Raw genomic sequence first — 14,648 nt, 5'->3', positions numbered from 1 at the left:
AGGGTACTGAGGGAACTGGCAGAAGAGCTCACCAAGCCACTCTCCATCATTTATCAACAGTCCTGGCTAACCGGGGAGGTCCCAGAAAACTGGAGGTTAGCCAAGAGTGATGTTCACCTACAAGAAGGGCACGAAGGAGGATCCAGGAAAGCACAGGCCTGTCAGCCTGTCCTCGGTGCCAGGGAAGGTTATGGAGCAGGGCATCCTCTGTGCCATCATGCAGCACATGCAGGACATCCTGGGGATCAGGCCCAGCCAGCATGGGGTTATGAGAGGCAGGTCCTGCTTGACTAACCTGATCTTGTTCTCCAACAAGATGACCCACCTAGTGGATGAGGGAAAGGCTGTGGATGTGTCTACCTGGACCTTAGCAAAGCCTCTGACACCATCTCCCACAGCATCCTCCTGGGAAACCTGCTTGCTCATGCCTTGAACGGGTGTACTTTTCTCTGGGTAAATGCTAGATGGACAGCTGAGCCCAAAGAGTGGTGGTGAATGAAGTTTCATCTAGCCGTAGCTGGTCACAAGTGGTGTTCCCCAGGGCTCAATATTGGGGACAGTTCTGTTTAATATCTTTATCAATGATCTGGATGAGGGGTCAAGAGCAATCTCAGTAAGTTTGCAGGTGACACCAAGGTGGGTGGGAGTGTTGATCTGCCTGAAGGCAGGAGGCTCTGCAGAGGGATCTGGACAGGCTGGACCGATGGGCCGAGGCCAGTTGTATGAGGTGCAACCAGGCCCAGTGCCGGGCCCTGCCCTTGGGTCACACCAGCCCCACACAGCGCTACAGGCTGGGGCAGAGCGGCTGGGATAGAAAAGGACCAGTGAGCCTGATAGAAAAGGACCTAGGCAACAGCCAGCTGAACATCAGCCAGCAGTGTGCCCAAGTGGTCAAGGCTTGTATTGAAACCAGTGTGGCCAGGAGGACAAGTGCAATAATCATCCTCCTGTACTCAGCATTGGTGAGGCTGTGCCTCAAATACTGTGTGCGGTTTTGGGCCCCTCACTACAAGAAAGACATTGTGGTACTAGAGCGTGTCCAGAGAAGGGCAACGAAGCTGGTGAAAGGTCTGGAGTACAAGCCTTATGGGGAGCAGCTGAGGGGAGATTTACACTGGCAATTAGAAAAATTTCTGCACTGAAAGGGTGGTGAAGCATTGGAACAGGCTGCGCAGGAAGGTGGTGGAATCACCATCCCTGGAGGCATTTAAAAAACACATAGCTGCAGTGCTTAGAGACGTGGTTTAGTGATGGACTTGGCAGTCCTGGGTTAAGGGCTGGGCTTGATCATGTCAAAGGTCTTTTCCAACATAAATGATTCCATGATTCTATGAAGTAACTGGACACAGTTTTCCTGCTCTGGTCTCTCAGGCTGTTCTACACTTAGCAAAGGCTGGAAATCATGTTTTGTAGCACCACTGAATACCTACTTATTCTTGTAAGAGGCCTGTCTTCTAGCTGAATCCCTTTTAAAGCATCCCATGCAGCACAGTGCTAATATCCCTTCAGGTGGGTTAGTAGTGTTCAGTTTGTGCTTTTCAGTCAGCCAACATGACTGCACGCTGTCAGTGAGCACAGCAATAACCTGAACAGCCCTACTCCACAAGGGTGCCGAGTCAACTACATAGCTTCACATCTGCAAGGAGCACAGGCTGAGCAATTTGCAACTGTGCAGACAACCTTTGGTCTCCCTCCAGCAGCAAGTGCCTCTCCCCTGAATATACTTGCTGCTATTCTCCATATCTGCCCTAAACTATAAAGATAAACAGGAAAACCAAGACAAAAGAAAATGTAGATATTAGGAACAGGTGAATATTTGCTTACCAAACACTTATCACATCTTTCTCCAATCACATTTGATTTGCAGTGACAAAAGCCTGTCTCATGATGACAAGTACTTGAAAGTGAACCATTCACATGGCATGCACAGGCTTATGTTTAGACAAAAAGAAACAAAATTAAAAAAATATTTATCTATATGCATTCATTATTATACAAAATTCTAAGTTTCCTATATAAGGGGTGTTTCACCACATGGTTATATCCCATAGGTGTTAATATACTACAGTAATAACTTTACCACACGTTTGGGCTAAAAGAAAAAAAAACACTTCTGTGAATAGATATATTTGAGAAGTTTGTTTCTTCCAGTCCTATATGTAACATTCAGAAATAGGAAATGTCTACAGAACGTCAATGGGGGGACAGTGTTAAGCAAGTCACTAAATACGAAGCACCAGACCCTAGCATAACACATTCCTTCCTCAGGCTAACCCAACCCCATAGTTTTCAACCTGCACTTTCAACTCGTAACTGGAAGGCTAACTTGTTCAGCAAAGGTGCATATTTCCTCATCCATTCTAATACACGTACATGACATTTTTCTTTATATTCTTTAAATGTACATGTACATGACATGTTCTTTATATTCTGAAAGCAATAATAATAACAGCTTACCACGACAGTTTTTCTCAATCACCGCATCCCCATAATACCCATCAGCACACTTTTCACAGTGGTGACCTGCTGTGTTCCCCAAACATTTCAAGCATTGTCCTGTGAAGGTATCACAGTAGCCATCTTCCTGAGGGTTTACATTGCCATTGCATTCACAAGGAGCACACGACTGTCCAGGCATGAGTGGGTTTCCATAATAACCATTAGCACACCTGCACCAGAGATCAAAATCTTTATCAGCTGGAATGCAGTCATGTCAAACACTCTCACCACCCAAGGGAGTATTTCCTATTAAATTTTTATCTAAAGTGTCTCTGTATTACAAGCAAAGGTAAAATGGGAAGGAAGATTTTATTAGGAATGTTCTGTACATGTGGTATGAACAATTCAAGGCAGGTAAGATGATGAACACTTAGTGATATTTTACCTGAAGCTAGTGTACATACCTTTCACACTGAGAACCAGTATAACCTGGAAGACATTTGTCACAGACAATTCCACCTTCTTCATTCAGCTGGCAAGTAGGACTGAAACTATCAACAATATTTATGGCCGTCAGTATCAATATACAGAATCAGAAGACTTCTACAAACAGTAAATACCCACCCTTCAAGTCCATGCACCTATTTCTATAACCATGTATTTGTAATTTTTTCTAGATAAACATGAAGTATGTCAAAATAAAGTTATTTTCAAAATCTCTTCCTGAGGTCTGGGGGTTTTTTTAAAGGAAGACTTTAGGACTTCCTAAAAACCTGTCCCTCTTTCTAGCAAATCCGTATTTCTGTACCAAGCTCCTCTTTTTCACATGCAACAATTCTGTCCTGTTTTTTTCTGAACAACATGAAAGATAATGTTATTTTGCTGCCAAGTTCAAGACTACGTCAAAGTATTGCCTTCAACCTTCACGTACAAATTGCACCAGTTCACTCGGCCTGTCTCAGCCTAAGCTAGATATTTGTCTATCTGGAAAAACAATGTTTCTATGAGACATATTCAAACAAAGAGGGAGAAAAGAAGTCCTTCTCTTTCTCCTTCAGATTTCACATTATTTTTTCTTTATCTTACTTTCTGATTTTGCTGAAGATGCAAAAGAAAATCTCACATAAGCAACTTACTTGTTTGCAGCAGAACTCAGAGGACATGCACAGGGCTGGCAGTCCTCAGAAGTTCCGTGGGATGGACTTCCATAGAAGCCAGGCAAGCATTGATCACAGAAAAGTCCTGTCGTGTTGTGTTGACAAGCCTGTGAAACATGCAAAAGCTCTTTTCATATTTACTCTTGAAGGTTTTTCATCCCTTGAGGGACTCCTGAAGGAGTCTGCATGGAGTATAACATTCAAGGAAGTCATTCTTCAAGCCACAAAGATTAGAGTAGAACTTTGAAAATAAGTGGGGTTCTTTTCTGAGTTGTAACAACAAATCCTAATTAATTCTTTCCAGTATTTTAGAATATACTTTACACTGTAAAACAAGCCTTATTACTTATTACACAAACTTAAACATAGTTTGTGTATTGCATGCATTTGCATTACCAAATTTTTTTTATATTTCTTACTGGTGTTTAGCCATTTTATTTCTGTGACCTTTAAATTTCAGAAGAGATCTGAGAAATAAAGTCTCTCTTCAGAAGGGACTGTGTAATTTCCACTGACGTCAGTCATGGAAGATGCACATATCCAAAAACAGATATTCACCCAAAACACTGTTTAATTTTGTACCTTTCAGGAAAAGTTTTATCGTCACTTGCAGCAAGCAAAGTTAAGATTTTTATCAGCCAGTATATGGTGATGTTTATTTTCATTCTCATTACTCCCCACTTGAAACGATAAAACAGAAACAAACTCTTTACTGGAGAACAATTTAATGGAGATCCCTGAACATATTCTAAAGTAAACAATGAAAAGCACAAAAAATAAACAGTTGGTACAAATAGCTTGAAATATACCTACACTGTAAACTTGTCTCCCACAGCCAAAACGCTCTCCTAATTCCTAAACAGATGCTTAAAACACAAGACACTTTGAAGGATAACTTACAATGCATACACCATGAATATCACACTCAGTTGCATGCCCATTGCATTTGCAGGGTTGACAAATACCTCCGAAGAGTATTCCGTCCACACGGTAGTACCCAGGGAGACAGGACTGAAAAGAAACATGGGGAAAACACAGTAGCATTTTGTGTGTTAAAAGTACACATCATGACATTTTTCAAAGAGCCCACTTCCAACCAGCCACCATCTGACTCATTCACATTGTGCTAACAATGCTCTTTAAACTCTATTGATGTCACTGCAGTTCTTTTCTGGTGTTTGGTTTTTACTTGCACTGGATAAGGGGGATAGGAATTAACTTCATACAACTTTGATTCGGCCCTTTGTCCCCTGGAGGCACATGAGTTTTGTGCAGTGGAATATGTGAAGTTCTTTATAATGGGACAACAAAAAACAGATGTTCTACTTCCTCTGCAGAATCATTAGCAATGCTGTGCCACAAGACTTCAAACTGAAATTATTCATCAAAATAATTCCTGCTATTCTGCAGATGGTGCTCTGCCTCCCTAATCTTCTATTCACAGATATATAAGGCACCACCTTGCGCAACACATTTGACCCTTGTGGGATCTTCCAAAGGCTAGCATTCCTCCCTGCTAAGATTCCTTATTGCCTCCATAAACCTAATGACATAAAACAGAAATAAACTGTACACAATTCAGATCCAGGAAAAGCACTATTAATGAGTAAAGTAAGCTCAAAACACCTTCACAGGGCTCTTACAGCTGCTTCCTTTGCAAAACTGATGTTCTGAAGTGCATCGTTAGTGCCACCAACTAGAATTCAAGAAATACGTTTAAAATCTCATTTAGTTTTAAATCTGGACGAAAATATCTACAGCATTGTGTACAGTATGATAGACAGGATTTTACCATGGAACATACGCTTTTATGGCAGTACAACTAAAAGCAGCCTTCCTTTAAAACAGATAGGAGATAATTTTGCATACATAAAACACTGTAGGAGGTTACCTCGCAGGATATTCCTGTGTAACCTTGAGGACATTCACAGAATTCCACATCTCGTGCTGAAGAAAGACCTATAACATTTGCACTTGCAGTATCCAGGGTCACAGAGTCCAGCCTAGGATCAAGCATGAAAACATCGCATCATTTGTTTCCCCAAACTTGACTATGAACAGAATAGTTTGCTTCTAGGGCTGTAACAATGCTGAGTGCTGCTCCCTGGCAGGGACAGCTGAAGGAACAAGACCAATTCTCTACTGTAAAAAGACTATGATCATAGTCTTTATCACTGCATTTGCAATTCCGGGAGCAGATGAACCCTTCTCCTGTTATCATTATTGTTACTACCATTGCCCCTTCTCCTGTGGAGAAGTTTAAACAAAACTTTCTCCCTCTGTCATGTATCAGAGGTATTATCAGTGGACCAGCCTTCTAGTGCCGTCCTGAAATAAGACAGTTTTACTGCACCATGTCTAAAATGGGCACATATCTCAGGTGGGTAAGTAGTGAGAAACAGCACCAGTTCATTGGTGCTGCACACAACAGAACAAAGCAAAAACTTGTACTACAAACAACAGCATATTGCAGCAGAGATAATCTTCTCAGCCACAGGTAAAATTATTTAAATAGATCTTTATAAACATTCCAGAAAATGAACACACCATCCCTAAATGGACATAAATATAACCATTCCTCAAGGACACAAAAGGGCACAGGGCAAATTTTGTATCAAGTCCAATGTTATTGACATGAAATTCTACCAAATCAGGGAATGTGGAAGAAAGGGCTATTGGTGAGGCTAAGCGAATTAAGTAAATAAATGATGAAGCACTGGAACTGATTCCCTTGAGCATAGTAAGATTTTGTTCCTGTATATATTGGAGAGCAGGTAAAACAGATCTGTAAGGTCTGATGCAGATACTGCTGATGCTGACATGAGACTATGGAATGACCAGTTAATCCACTCCAGCCCAATTTTCCTATTAAGCACTCCCTTAGAGATGAGCATCAGTAACACCTACAAACAGACATTAAAAGAAATAACAGCCAACGTCTTTACTAGCAGGTTTTCAATAGTTAGTGATGGATTAACTTGCCACATAGCAAAATAAGCATACTGTTGAGGGTTTTGGAGGCATTTCCCCCTAACAAAGCAGCCATTGTAATACAGCTTTTATGCAGTATCCCTTTAAAGCAGAAAATAATGTTGCTGCTATCAGATATCTTTAAAACAACCAGATGCCCTTTTCCACACATTCCACATTAATGTATTTTGGAGACAAAAAAGTCTTGAGAAAATTCAATTTTATTTTTTTTTTCTAGAATTTATTAACGTAAAACTTTAGGAATACTGCCAGTATGAATAGCATTTCATATGCACAAAAATAATACATGTGTGTATATATATATATAAAAAAATTGAGTATTTTCTCTCCCTCACCTGTACACAGCTTTTTTGGCAATGTTGTAGTTGGCCCTGATCAGAAGATGGGTCATGTTTGCCAGCACAGTCATCAACCTTTCCCGGTCTATAGCTTTTTTTGTATCGAACTCTATGAAATTCTCTGATACAAATCTCACTGTATTAGAGTACTCCTCATATGGCTGTAATGACAAGCCCGCTGCTCTTGTACTCAAAATCTGCCCATTACCCTGAAATTGAAAGACAGAGAAAACATTTTGCATATTTGCATGCAAATTTTGTTAAGCAATTACATTTAGTATCAGATCCACATCCAGATAACACAGGAAAGAGGCAATCAAATGAGATTCCTTGCACTAGAAAAAAAGTAAGTAGAAGGTCTGCATTTTCCATGGCCTCAGAAGGACTATAATCCCACTCTCTTCTGGTTCAGAGACTTCAGAAATACTTGATTTTCTTTTGGAAAAAGAATTAAATTAAATTTCAAAAATCAAACTCCTCTACAAAACAGAATCACTTTTCTCCTTTGTTCTGTTGCTAAGTATGTATTACAAAATAATGTTTTTTTGGAGGTGTCTGGATTCAAAATAAAGCCTTACTTTTTATGTGCCACATAAATCTAGAAAAGTAAGCAATCAGCAAGAACACTCATCTGTCTTATATTTATAAGTCCTTTCAGCTCATTGTAATTTCTTTTGTACACAGAGCTTTGTACATTTGGTAATGAACACCTCACCTGTTTAAAAACACATTATATTTTAGTACTTATCATTTAAAACTAGTACTGTATACCGACCATTTAAAACAAATGGGTCAGAAAATCAAAGAAATGAGCAGTAACAGAATCTTAGTAGTGACTTTTAGGAAAAACTTAAAAAAAAAAAGGAACAAAACTACTACTATAGAAATATTATTTTATTTTCCTTTTTTTATCCCTTTCATAGATTCCTAATAATGTCTGAATAGTAACAAGCTGAAAAAAAATCCACCTGAATGATGACATCCACACTAGATACTATATCACTGTCCACACTCTCCATTGGAATGTCATAAGATACCGTATACTTCAATTCTCCACCAAAAGCTGTGAGCTGAAATAACAGAAAGCAAATTCTTAACAACACAATAACCTCCAACAAACACAAACAAGTGACATGGGACAGTACAATGTCCAAATGATAGGACTACAGGGCTTACAAACACCACTTTCCAGGGAAAATTTAACGTCATCTGTATCAGCACAGGGACAAGTGCTGACTTGCGGCTGTGCAGACGGGGAAAGCTAGCTGAAGGCTCTACATGCGGTTCAGATAAGTGCCTTCATTCAGTGAAACACTTACAGGACTTTCAACAAGCAGCAGAGGTTTACACAACTGTCCTAGCCAAGGGGCACAGCATGTTGGGAGTTACTCGCATTCCATATTCCACCTTTCAGGTTTCTTAGCCCCAAAACTGCTGCCGACTCCTTCAAAGTTAGTTAAACACTAGTATCACAATCAGACCTATATTAAATGAACGAGATTAGAATTTGAGTGAGAGTTGGCCTGTGCAAAATTGCTCCTTAATGTTACACTTCTGAGACTTGTTTTCATTTGTTCTGTCACTATACTAAGAAATGGGGCTGCATAGGCAAAGAGACTGGGCAAAAAATAATTAAAGGTGAGGTTGCAAGGTTCCCTGTACTCAGCACTGGTGAGGCCACAGGTAGAGTTTTGAGTCCAGTTCCGGGCTTCCCAGTACAAGGGAGTTATGCACACCCTGAAACGAGCCCAGCAAAGGGCCACTAAGACAACTAAAAGCCTGGAGAATCCTTCATATGAGAAAAGACCAAGAGTACCAGGACTGTCCAGCCTAGAGAAGGTTCAGGGAGATCTCATCAATGTATACAAACACCTGAAAGGGAGGTGCAAAGAGTGCAGAGCCAGGCTCTCTACAGTGGTGCCCAGTGACAGGATAAGAGGTAGTGGGCACAAACTGAAACACAGGAGGTTCCATCTGAAGATCAGGAAACACTTTTTTATTGTAAGGGGCACAGGTTGCCCATGTAGGTTGTGTAGTGTCCATCACTGGAGATATTCAGAAGCAGCTCTCTGGAGATGGTGCTGGGCAACCTGCTCTAGGTGGCCCTGCTTGAGCAAGGTTACCTCCAGAGGTCCCCTCCAGTCACAACTATTTTGTGCTTCTGCTGCAAAAAATGGGAGACCCAGAGCTTTAGGTAGTAACCAGAGCAATAATTAAAAAGACTAGCTGGAAACTAATATGAAATGGGAGAAGGCAGAGAGGCAGGTAAGAGGAATTTAATGGTCCTGTCTGTCTACTGTAGTGCACAAGGTGTGAAGGGTGTAAGATTTGGGATAAGATCAAAAATATGGGGAATGTGACCATATGTTAGTAGTAAAGAGAAAAAACAGATTATATTGTGTCAAGGGTAGGCAGAGAAGGAAGTGGGGAGATGAATGAGCTCAAAGAGTAAAAAGAAGGTAATGTGTGGCCAGGAACACTACAATTTGAATAGCAGAGATAGACTGAGAAGTGTGGTAATACTGGAGTTTATGTGTAATTTTTAATTACAAACCCTACATATTTAGAGCAACACGTTATAATTAAAATGGAGAAACTAAACTATAAAGGAGTTTTAACTCTAGCTGAGGACTTACTTTATTTCCTAGATATGTCTCAGGTGCTGACCAGTAATAAGTATGTTTCAGTACTTTCACAGCCCCAGTGTTGTTAATACTTATTTGACGAGGTCCATCAAATGGGCTTCGCTGAGGTTGCACTCTCCTTGCATTATACAGATCAGTAACAAGCCAACCAGTCATGTCTGATATCTGTAAGAAAGCATAGTCATATTAATGGAGACAGACTTTGTGTCACTGAGAAAGCAGTCACTAAACTTAACCTCTCCCTAGACATTCATTCAAACTGATGGATCTGTAACACTTTCATTAGTCCAGTCTGACATCCAACATACGCAAATATGCCACTTCAGATTAAGCTTGTCTCTACCTCTCTATTAGACAGGAACAAAAAATCTGAGTGTGATTTTCATCCTACCGATAAAATTAACATTATACCTATGTAATTCTCTGAGATAGAATTACAGAACTTCAAGGGCTTGGAATTCTATTGTACCCATTTATAGACAGGAATAAGATGAAGAAAAATTAAATCCCAGTCCCAGAAGGAGGAGCAAGATGAGAGAACTTTGTTCTTCTCACTGAAAGAGTTTATACAAGCATCTTAGACTTTCAGTCAATTTGATGTGTTTTCCTCCCTTTCTATTGGCGCACAAAACAGGGGACTAAAGTGTGACTAGCTGTGCAAAGATACATAAGGAGTTTGGTGGAAATACAGTGTTCTCAAAGCCCTCTAACTCAAGAAATGTCTATTCAAAAGACAGCAATATCTAACATCACTTTGTTTTCCAAGAATGAGTATTGGCAATATTGCCAGAGGTCACTCTAGCCCTGCCCAAAAGGTCTAAGAGCAGGGAAATGGGTTTGGGTTGATCTGTTCAATGTGCAAAGAAACTTTAACAGCACAAGGTCAGAAAAAAGTGCATTTTTCCAGTGCATTAATGCAGCCTCCACTACCCAATATTTCTGGTATTACTACAAGCCTGTGTGGCTAAAGCCTGCACTGGGATTACATGCTGACTACCTCAGAGCTGCTGAATGACAGTGAAAATCCATTCCTCTGTAAGGAGACACATGCCAGAATTTGGAGTTAACTTGGGCACATGTCAAAGAGAAATATAGTACATTTTGCAGCTGCCTGAGGAAAGAATATTAGGTCATGGACATAACATATAAATACCTGACTGATGGGCCATGTTAGGCTGTCACAGACATCAGACACCCCAAAGCAGAAACACTCTGTACAGCCCTGAGGATTTCTTCCTTGCAAGTTGTAGAATCCTGGTTTACAGAGATCACAGTTCTCACCTTCTACATTTTCCTGTCAATAGCACATAACATTTGTTTTGCATTAGCATTATTATGGTAACAAATACAGTGGATTACATGAGATTTAGACATAACAGCATTCAGAAGGTTATAAAAGAAAACAGATTGGAAAACTGATCAGAAAAATTAAACAGAATTGTTCATCACAATCTAAACATGCCCTGGCAAGGGTTCTGTTGCAGTGAGATTTCAGCACACAAGCAGGGTTTAAAAAGTTTCTGCCAGCTTGCCAGTCTACTTCTCTTGTAACTTGAATATGTAGATTGCTCTGGAGAACAGTTCCTATGCTTACTGAATCCAGATGGTCTACATACAGACCTTCCTCACCTTTAAGGCCAGGCTCCTGGAGCTACTACAGCCAGCTTCAAGGCAACAGTTCCTCAACACTGTAAAGTTAATACTTTACAGTGATCCTCACCACTGCTGCCACCTCTTCCTGGAGGAACACCACATACCCTTATGTCAGCTGAGAGCTTTGTCCTAATATGCTCTTGCTAAGGTCCAGAAACTCCTACTGTAAGAGTAGAGGTGGCCCACTTCTCTAGCTCCTTTCACTGGCCTGCTGCCTCCTTACCATGCAAATTGGGTAGTTCAGAACATTCTGCAACATACCTTTTTCAAGGTAGAATTACAAGGGGGGAAGGAAATCCAAAATGATGCACCGAATTTTTTTCTTGTAACATTTGTAAAGACAATCTGTAGTTATTTATTCAAAAACTTCAGACAATTGCTGCTGACAAGCAAACCAGCAAAGAAAATGTTCAGTAAATGCCCAGAAAGCTGTGTAAACAGTAGATCTCCATGGGTGTTTCTACACAGTAAGAGTCAGAACATTTCCTGCTGCCAGGGACAAGACTCTGATCATGTCCTAGCTTCGTATCAGAACAAGACCTGGACACACATCACTCCCCCACCTCAATCTTTTGTTTCCACTATGGAAAAACTCCACTACAACAGCAAAGAGAATTTTTCAGAGTATGCCAGAAAGTTCCTTCATACATATGGTTAGGACACCAGGACTGCATGGCACACAGTGATGCATACCTGTCTTGCTATTTTTAGGAGGCTTGAATGAGCTCTGCATTGCAACTGAAATGCAAAGCCTATGGACCAAATTCTGCTTTCAGCAGCAGTTAGCAGGGTAACTTCAGCTAAAGGAACCACTCCAGATTCCAGGCTTACATCAGATTTGGTCCCATGGAGAAAATTCCAGGCTTACCAGAAAGAAATGTGAGACCTTTGCTGGCAACATTACCAACTGCCTCTTCTTCTGGACCAGAGTTTGCCATGTCAAGTTTACATAAGAACCTTTCTAAACAAGTAAGTTATATGTTTTTGCAAGCAAAGCACAAACTGCTTTTGCAAACCACATGAAGATTTTATAATCCACAGCTCTGATTCAAAGGCTGAGGATGACTGCTCTCTATTTGCTAATATCCAAACTTGGGGAAAAAAAACTCAGGCAAAGGGCCTACTGAAAGAGTGAGATTTTAGAATCTTGGATTTTTGCAGAAATAGTATTTGTATGCTCTTTTCAGCTTTTTTATTTCTCAGTCTTTAGGATGCACTTGGATCACATATTTTACTTTGTCTCTGTAACATTATTAGAAATTATTATTTATTTCTTAATGAAAAATAAAAGCCTTATGCAATGACTAGACCTCAAGAGTGACCTCAAGAGTGATGTTTCACAAAAGATCAAATATTACGATACTCAGAGTATAAAAAGGAAAAGCTTGCACTACTGTGATCACAGAGACTACATAGGCTTAGAAATCCTGTCTCCTTTGTTTGATATTAGGAGCACACTACTTCTCTCCTTCCTTCCTTTCATCTCTATAGGTGGCCAGCTGGCTGGTGACACTTTCAGTGATCTGGCCTAAAAATTCTGTATGCCAGGCTCATGCCCACAACAGCACTTTCAGTTTCTCATCCAGTTTATACCAAAATTGTCACCAGTTGGCTGCACTGGCTGACACAGTGTTACTGTAGCTCAAAATTAGGCAAAATGGTTGTATCTCCTTTTTCATATCTAAATTGGCCATGGGAGCTATTTCTTTCTTATAGACTCTGACTACTTATACGTTTGATATTTTGGATTAGGTAAATTATGCAAAAGGACTGAGAAGTTTCAGAAAAATTATCAAACAGACCACAGGTTTCTTTTTGGCTCCTGTTCACTGTCATAGTTAGTAACAAATACATAAACTACCAGTGAACATTTGGCTCCAAAAATTAAGTGTAACTTCTTTAAAGATTGACATACAGTTTTGTAATAAGGTTCAGCAGAATCTACAGCTTCAAGACATTTCAATGTGTTTGGATATTTACCAAAAAATAAAAGAAAGTAGAAAGACTGGTCTCATTTTTAAACATTTCTGATGGTTTGTATTTTGTAATCAAATAATTATTTCATTCATACATCTAATGTAATCTTTCCAATAGTTCTTTCCAAAAGCATGCTGTTTGTTCACACAAAGCAGATGTTATAAGCACATCCTTTCTTTATAAGAAATCAGCGACTTCGAAGAGAAATATCAGCTTATCCCTAAAACCAAACCCAGGCAGGCATACTGTCATTCTCTCTGATTTTCCTTCATACTCACATGTGCATTTATTATTTAATTTTAATGTCAGTCTGGCCCATTATTATAGAAAATGGTTCATCAGTAATATATAAAACTATTCAACATAAACTATCATATTTTTCAGTACAGAGAATAGTTAGTTATTTTAAGTTCTAGGTTGTCAGGTGTACAGTTATACCAGGTTACTTCTATAAAAGAAGTGATATCCCCAGTTAATAGTTTCCCTTATTAAAAAGAAGTTTACAAATCGATTGAGTTTTAAGCAAAAATAATGGTTTAATACTCACTTTGCAAAGACAAGGTTCTTTGCATGGATCTTCATTAATGCTACCAATCAGGCTGCAGTTACAACGCAAGCAGTTTGGATAGCCCCGATACCCAAATGCACAATGATCACATTTTTCTCCTGCGTAACCTTCTCTGCATTGACATTGACCTGGCCAAGTGCCTTGATAAGAAAAAAACAGAAACGATTAAACAAGAGCAGGCAGTAGACTGGATTCAAGACATCTCAGAGGGTACACATTATTTAGCATTCCTTTTTTATTATACTCCATGTTATATTCCACACAGATACCTGGCATAATGTCAGTCTCACTATCTATTTTTCATGTTTAGAGTACCAGATTCACAGAAACTGCAGAAAAATTGATTTTGTGACAGCATTCATGAACAACGGTGTTAAATCTCAGTTCTTTACATTGTTTTACGTAGTCAGAGCCTGCCATCCCACACAAGAACACATTCAGGGACCTGACATACCTTAAAATCCTTAGTGTGTTATGCCTCACCTCTCCTTCCTAAACCTACTATTGTTTTTTACTGGTAACTAACTTGCAGCCATTTACAAGTAGACAGTGTTCCCTCAAACTTCAATGCTCAGAACTATAGCCAGATTTGAAGTTCAGAGAAAAGGAGCTTCCCACTCCCTTACCATGCTGTGAGTCAGAATGCTGCTCATCCTTAACACAGTCAGAACTCAGAGAACCAACTGGGTCGCAGCCACAGGGATAGCAGGGGTGATCCTCATAGGGAGAAACCTACAAAACAAACATTCTCTGTCAATTTCTCAAATCATTAACTGGGGAAAAAAAAAGTAGTCACATCTGTTTCTTGTCTGGCATCACCAGAACTAATGTGAATAAAGACTGGAAAAGCTAATATGCAGTAATAGATCAAAAGACTAGT

The 14,648-nt window shown here is 39.8% G+C and overlaps 1 protein-coding gene across 1 annotated transcript in view; it reads right to left on the bottom strand.

Annotated features, from left to right (window-relative positions):
- The window catches only part of LAMA1 (laminin subunit alpha 1), a 107,422-nt gene that overhangs the window by 51,995 nt on the left and 40,779 nt on the right, over nucleotides 1-14,648 (bottom strand). Inside the window, exons 9-20 of the mRNA XM_040588521.1 lie at nucleotides 14,395-14,500; nucleotides 13,748-13,908; nucleotides 10,724-10,864; nucleotides 9,562-9,735; nucleotides 7,894-7,995; nucleotides 6,923-7,134; nucleotides 5,488-5,599; nucleotides 4,497-4,607; nucleotides 3,576-3,703; nucleotides 2,904-2,990; nucleotides 2,458-2,669; nucleotides 1,825-1,931 (exon numbers count right to left, since the gene is read on the bottom strand). Of these exons, the coding sequence (XP_040444455.1) occupies nucleotides 1,825-1,931; nucleotides 2,458-2,669; nucleotides 2,904-2,990; nucleotides 3,576-3,703; nucleotides 4,497-4,607; nucleotides 5,488-5,599; nucleotides 6,923-7,134; nucleotides 7,894-7,995; nucleotides 9,562-9,735; nucleotides 10,724-10,864; nucleotides 13,748-13,908; nucleotides 14,395-14,500 (1,653 nt within the window). The remainder of the gene's footprint in view (nucleotides 1-1,824; nucleotides 1,932-2,457; nucleotides 2,670-2,903; nucleotides 2,991-3,575; nucleotides 3,704-4,496; nucleotides 4,608-5,487; nucleotides 5,600-6,922; nucleotides 7,135-7,893; nucleotides 7,996-9,561; nucleotides 9,736-10,723; nucleotides 10,865-13,747; nucleotides 13,909-14,394; nucleotides 14,501-14,648) is intronic.

This window comes from Falco naumanni, chromosome 3 (assembly GCF_017639655.2).
Source record: "Falco naumanni isolate bFalNau1 chromosome 3, bFalNau1.pat, whole genome shotgun sequence".
Taxonomy (NCBI): Eukaryota; Metazoa; Chordata; class Aves; order Falconiformes; family Falconidae; genus Falco; species Falco naumanni.
The sequence above is the reverse complement of the archived record's forward strand: the minus strand, read 5'-3'. Positions and strand labels throughout refer to the sequence as shown.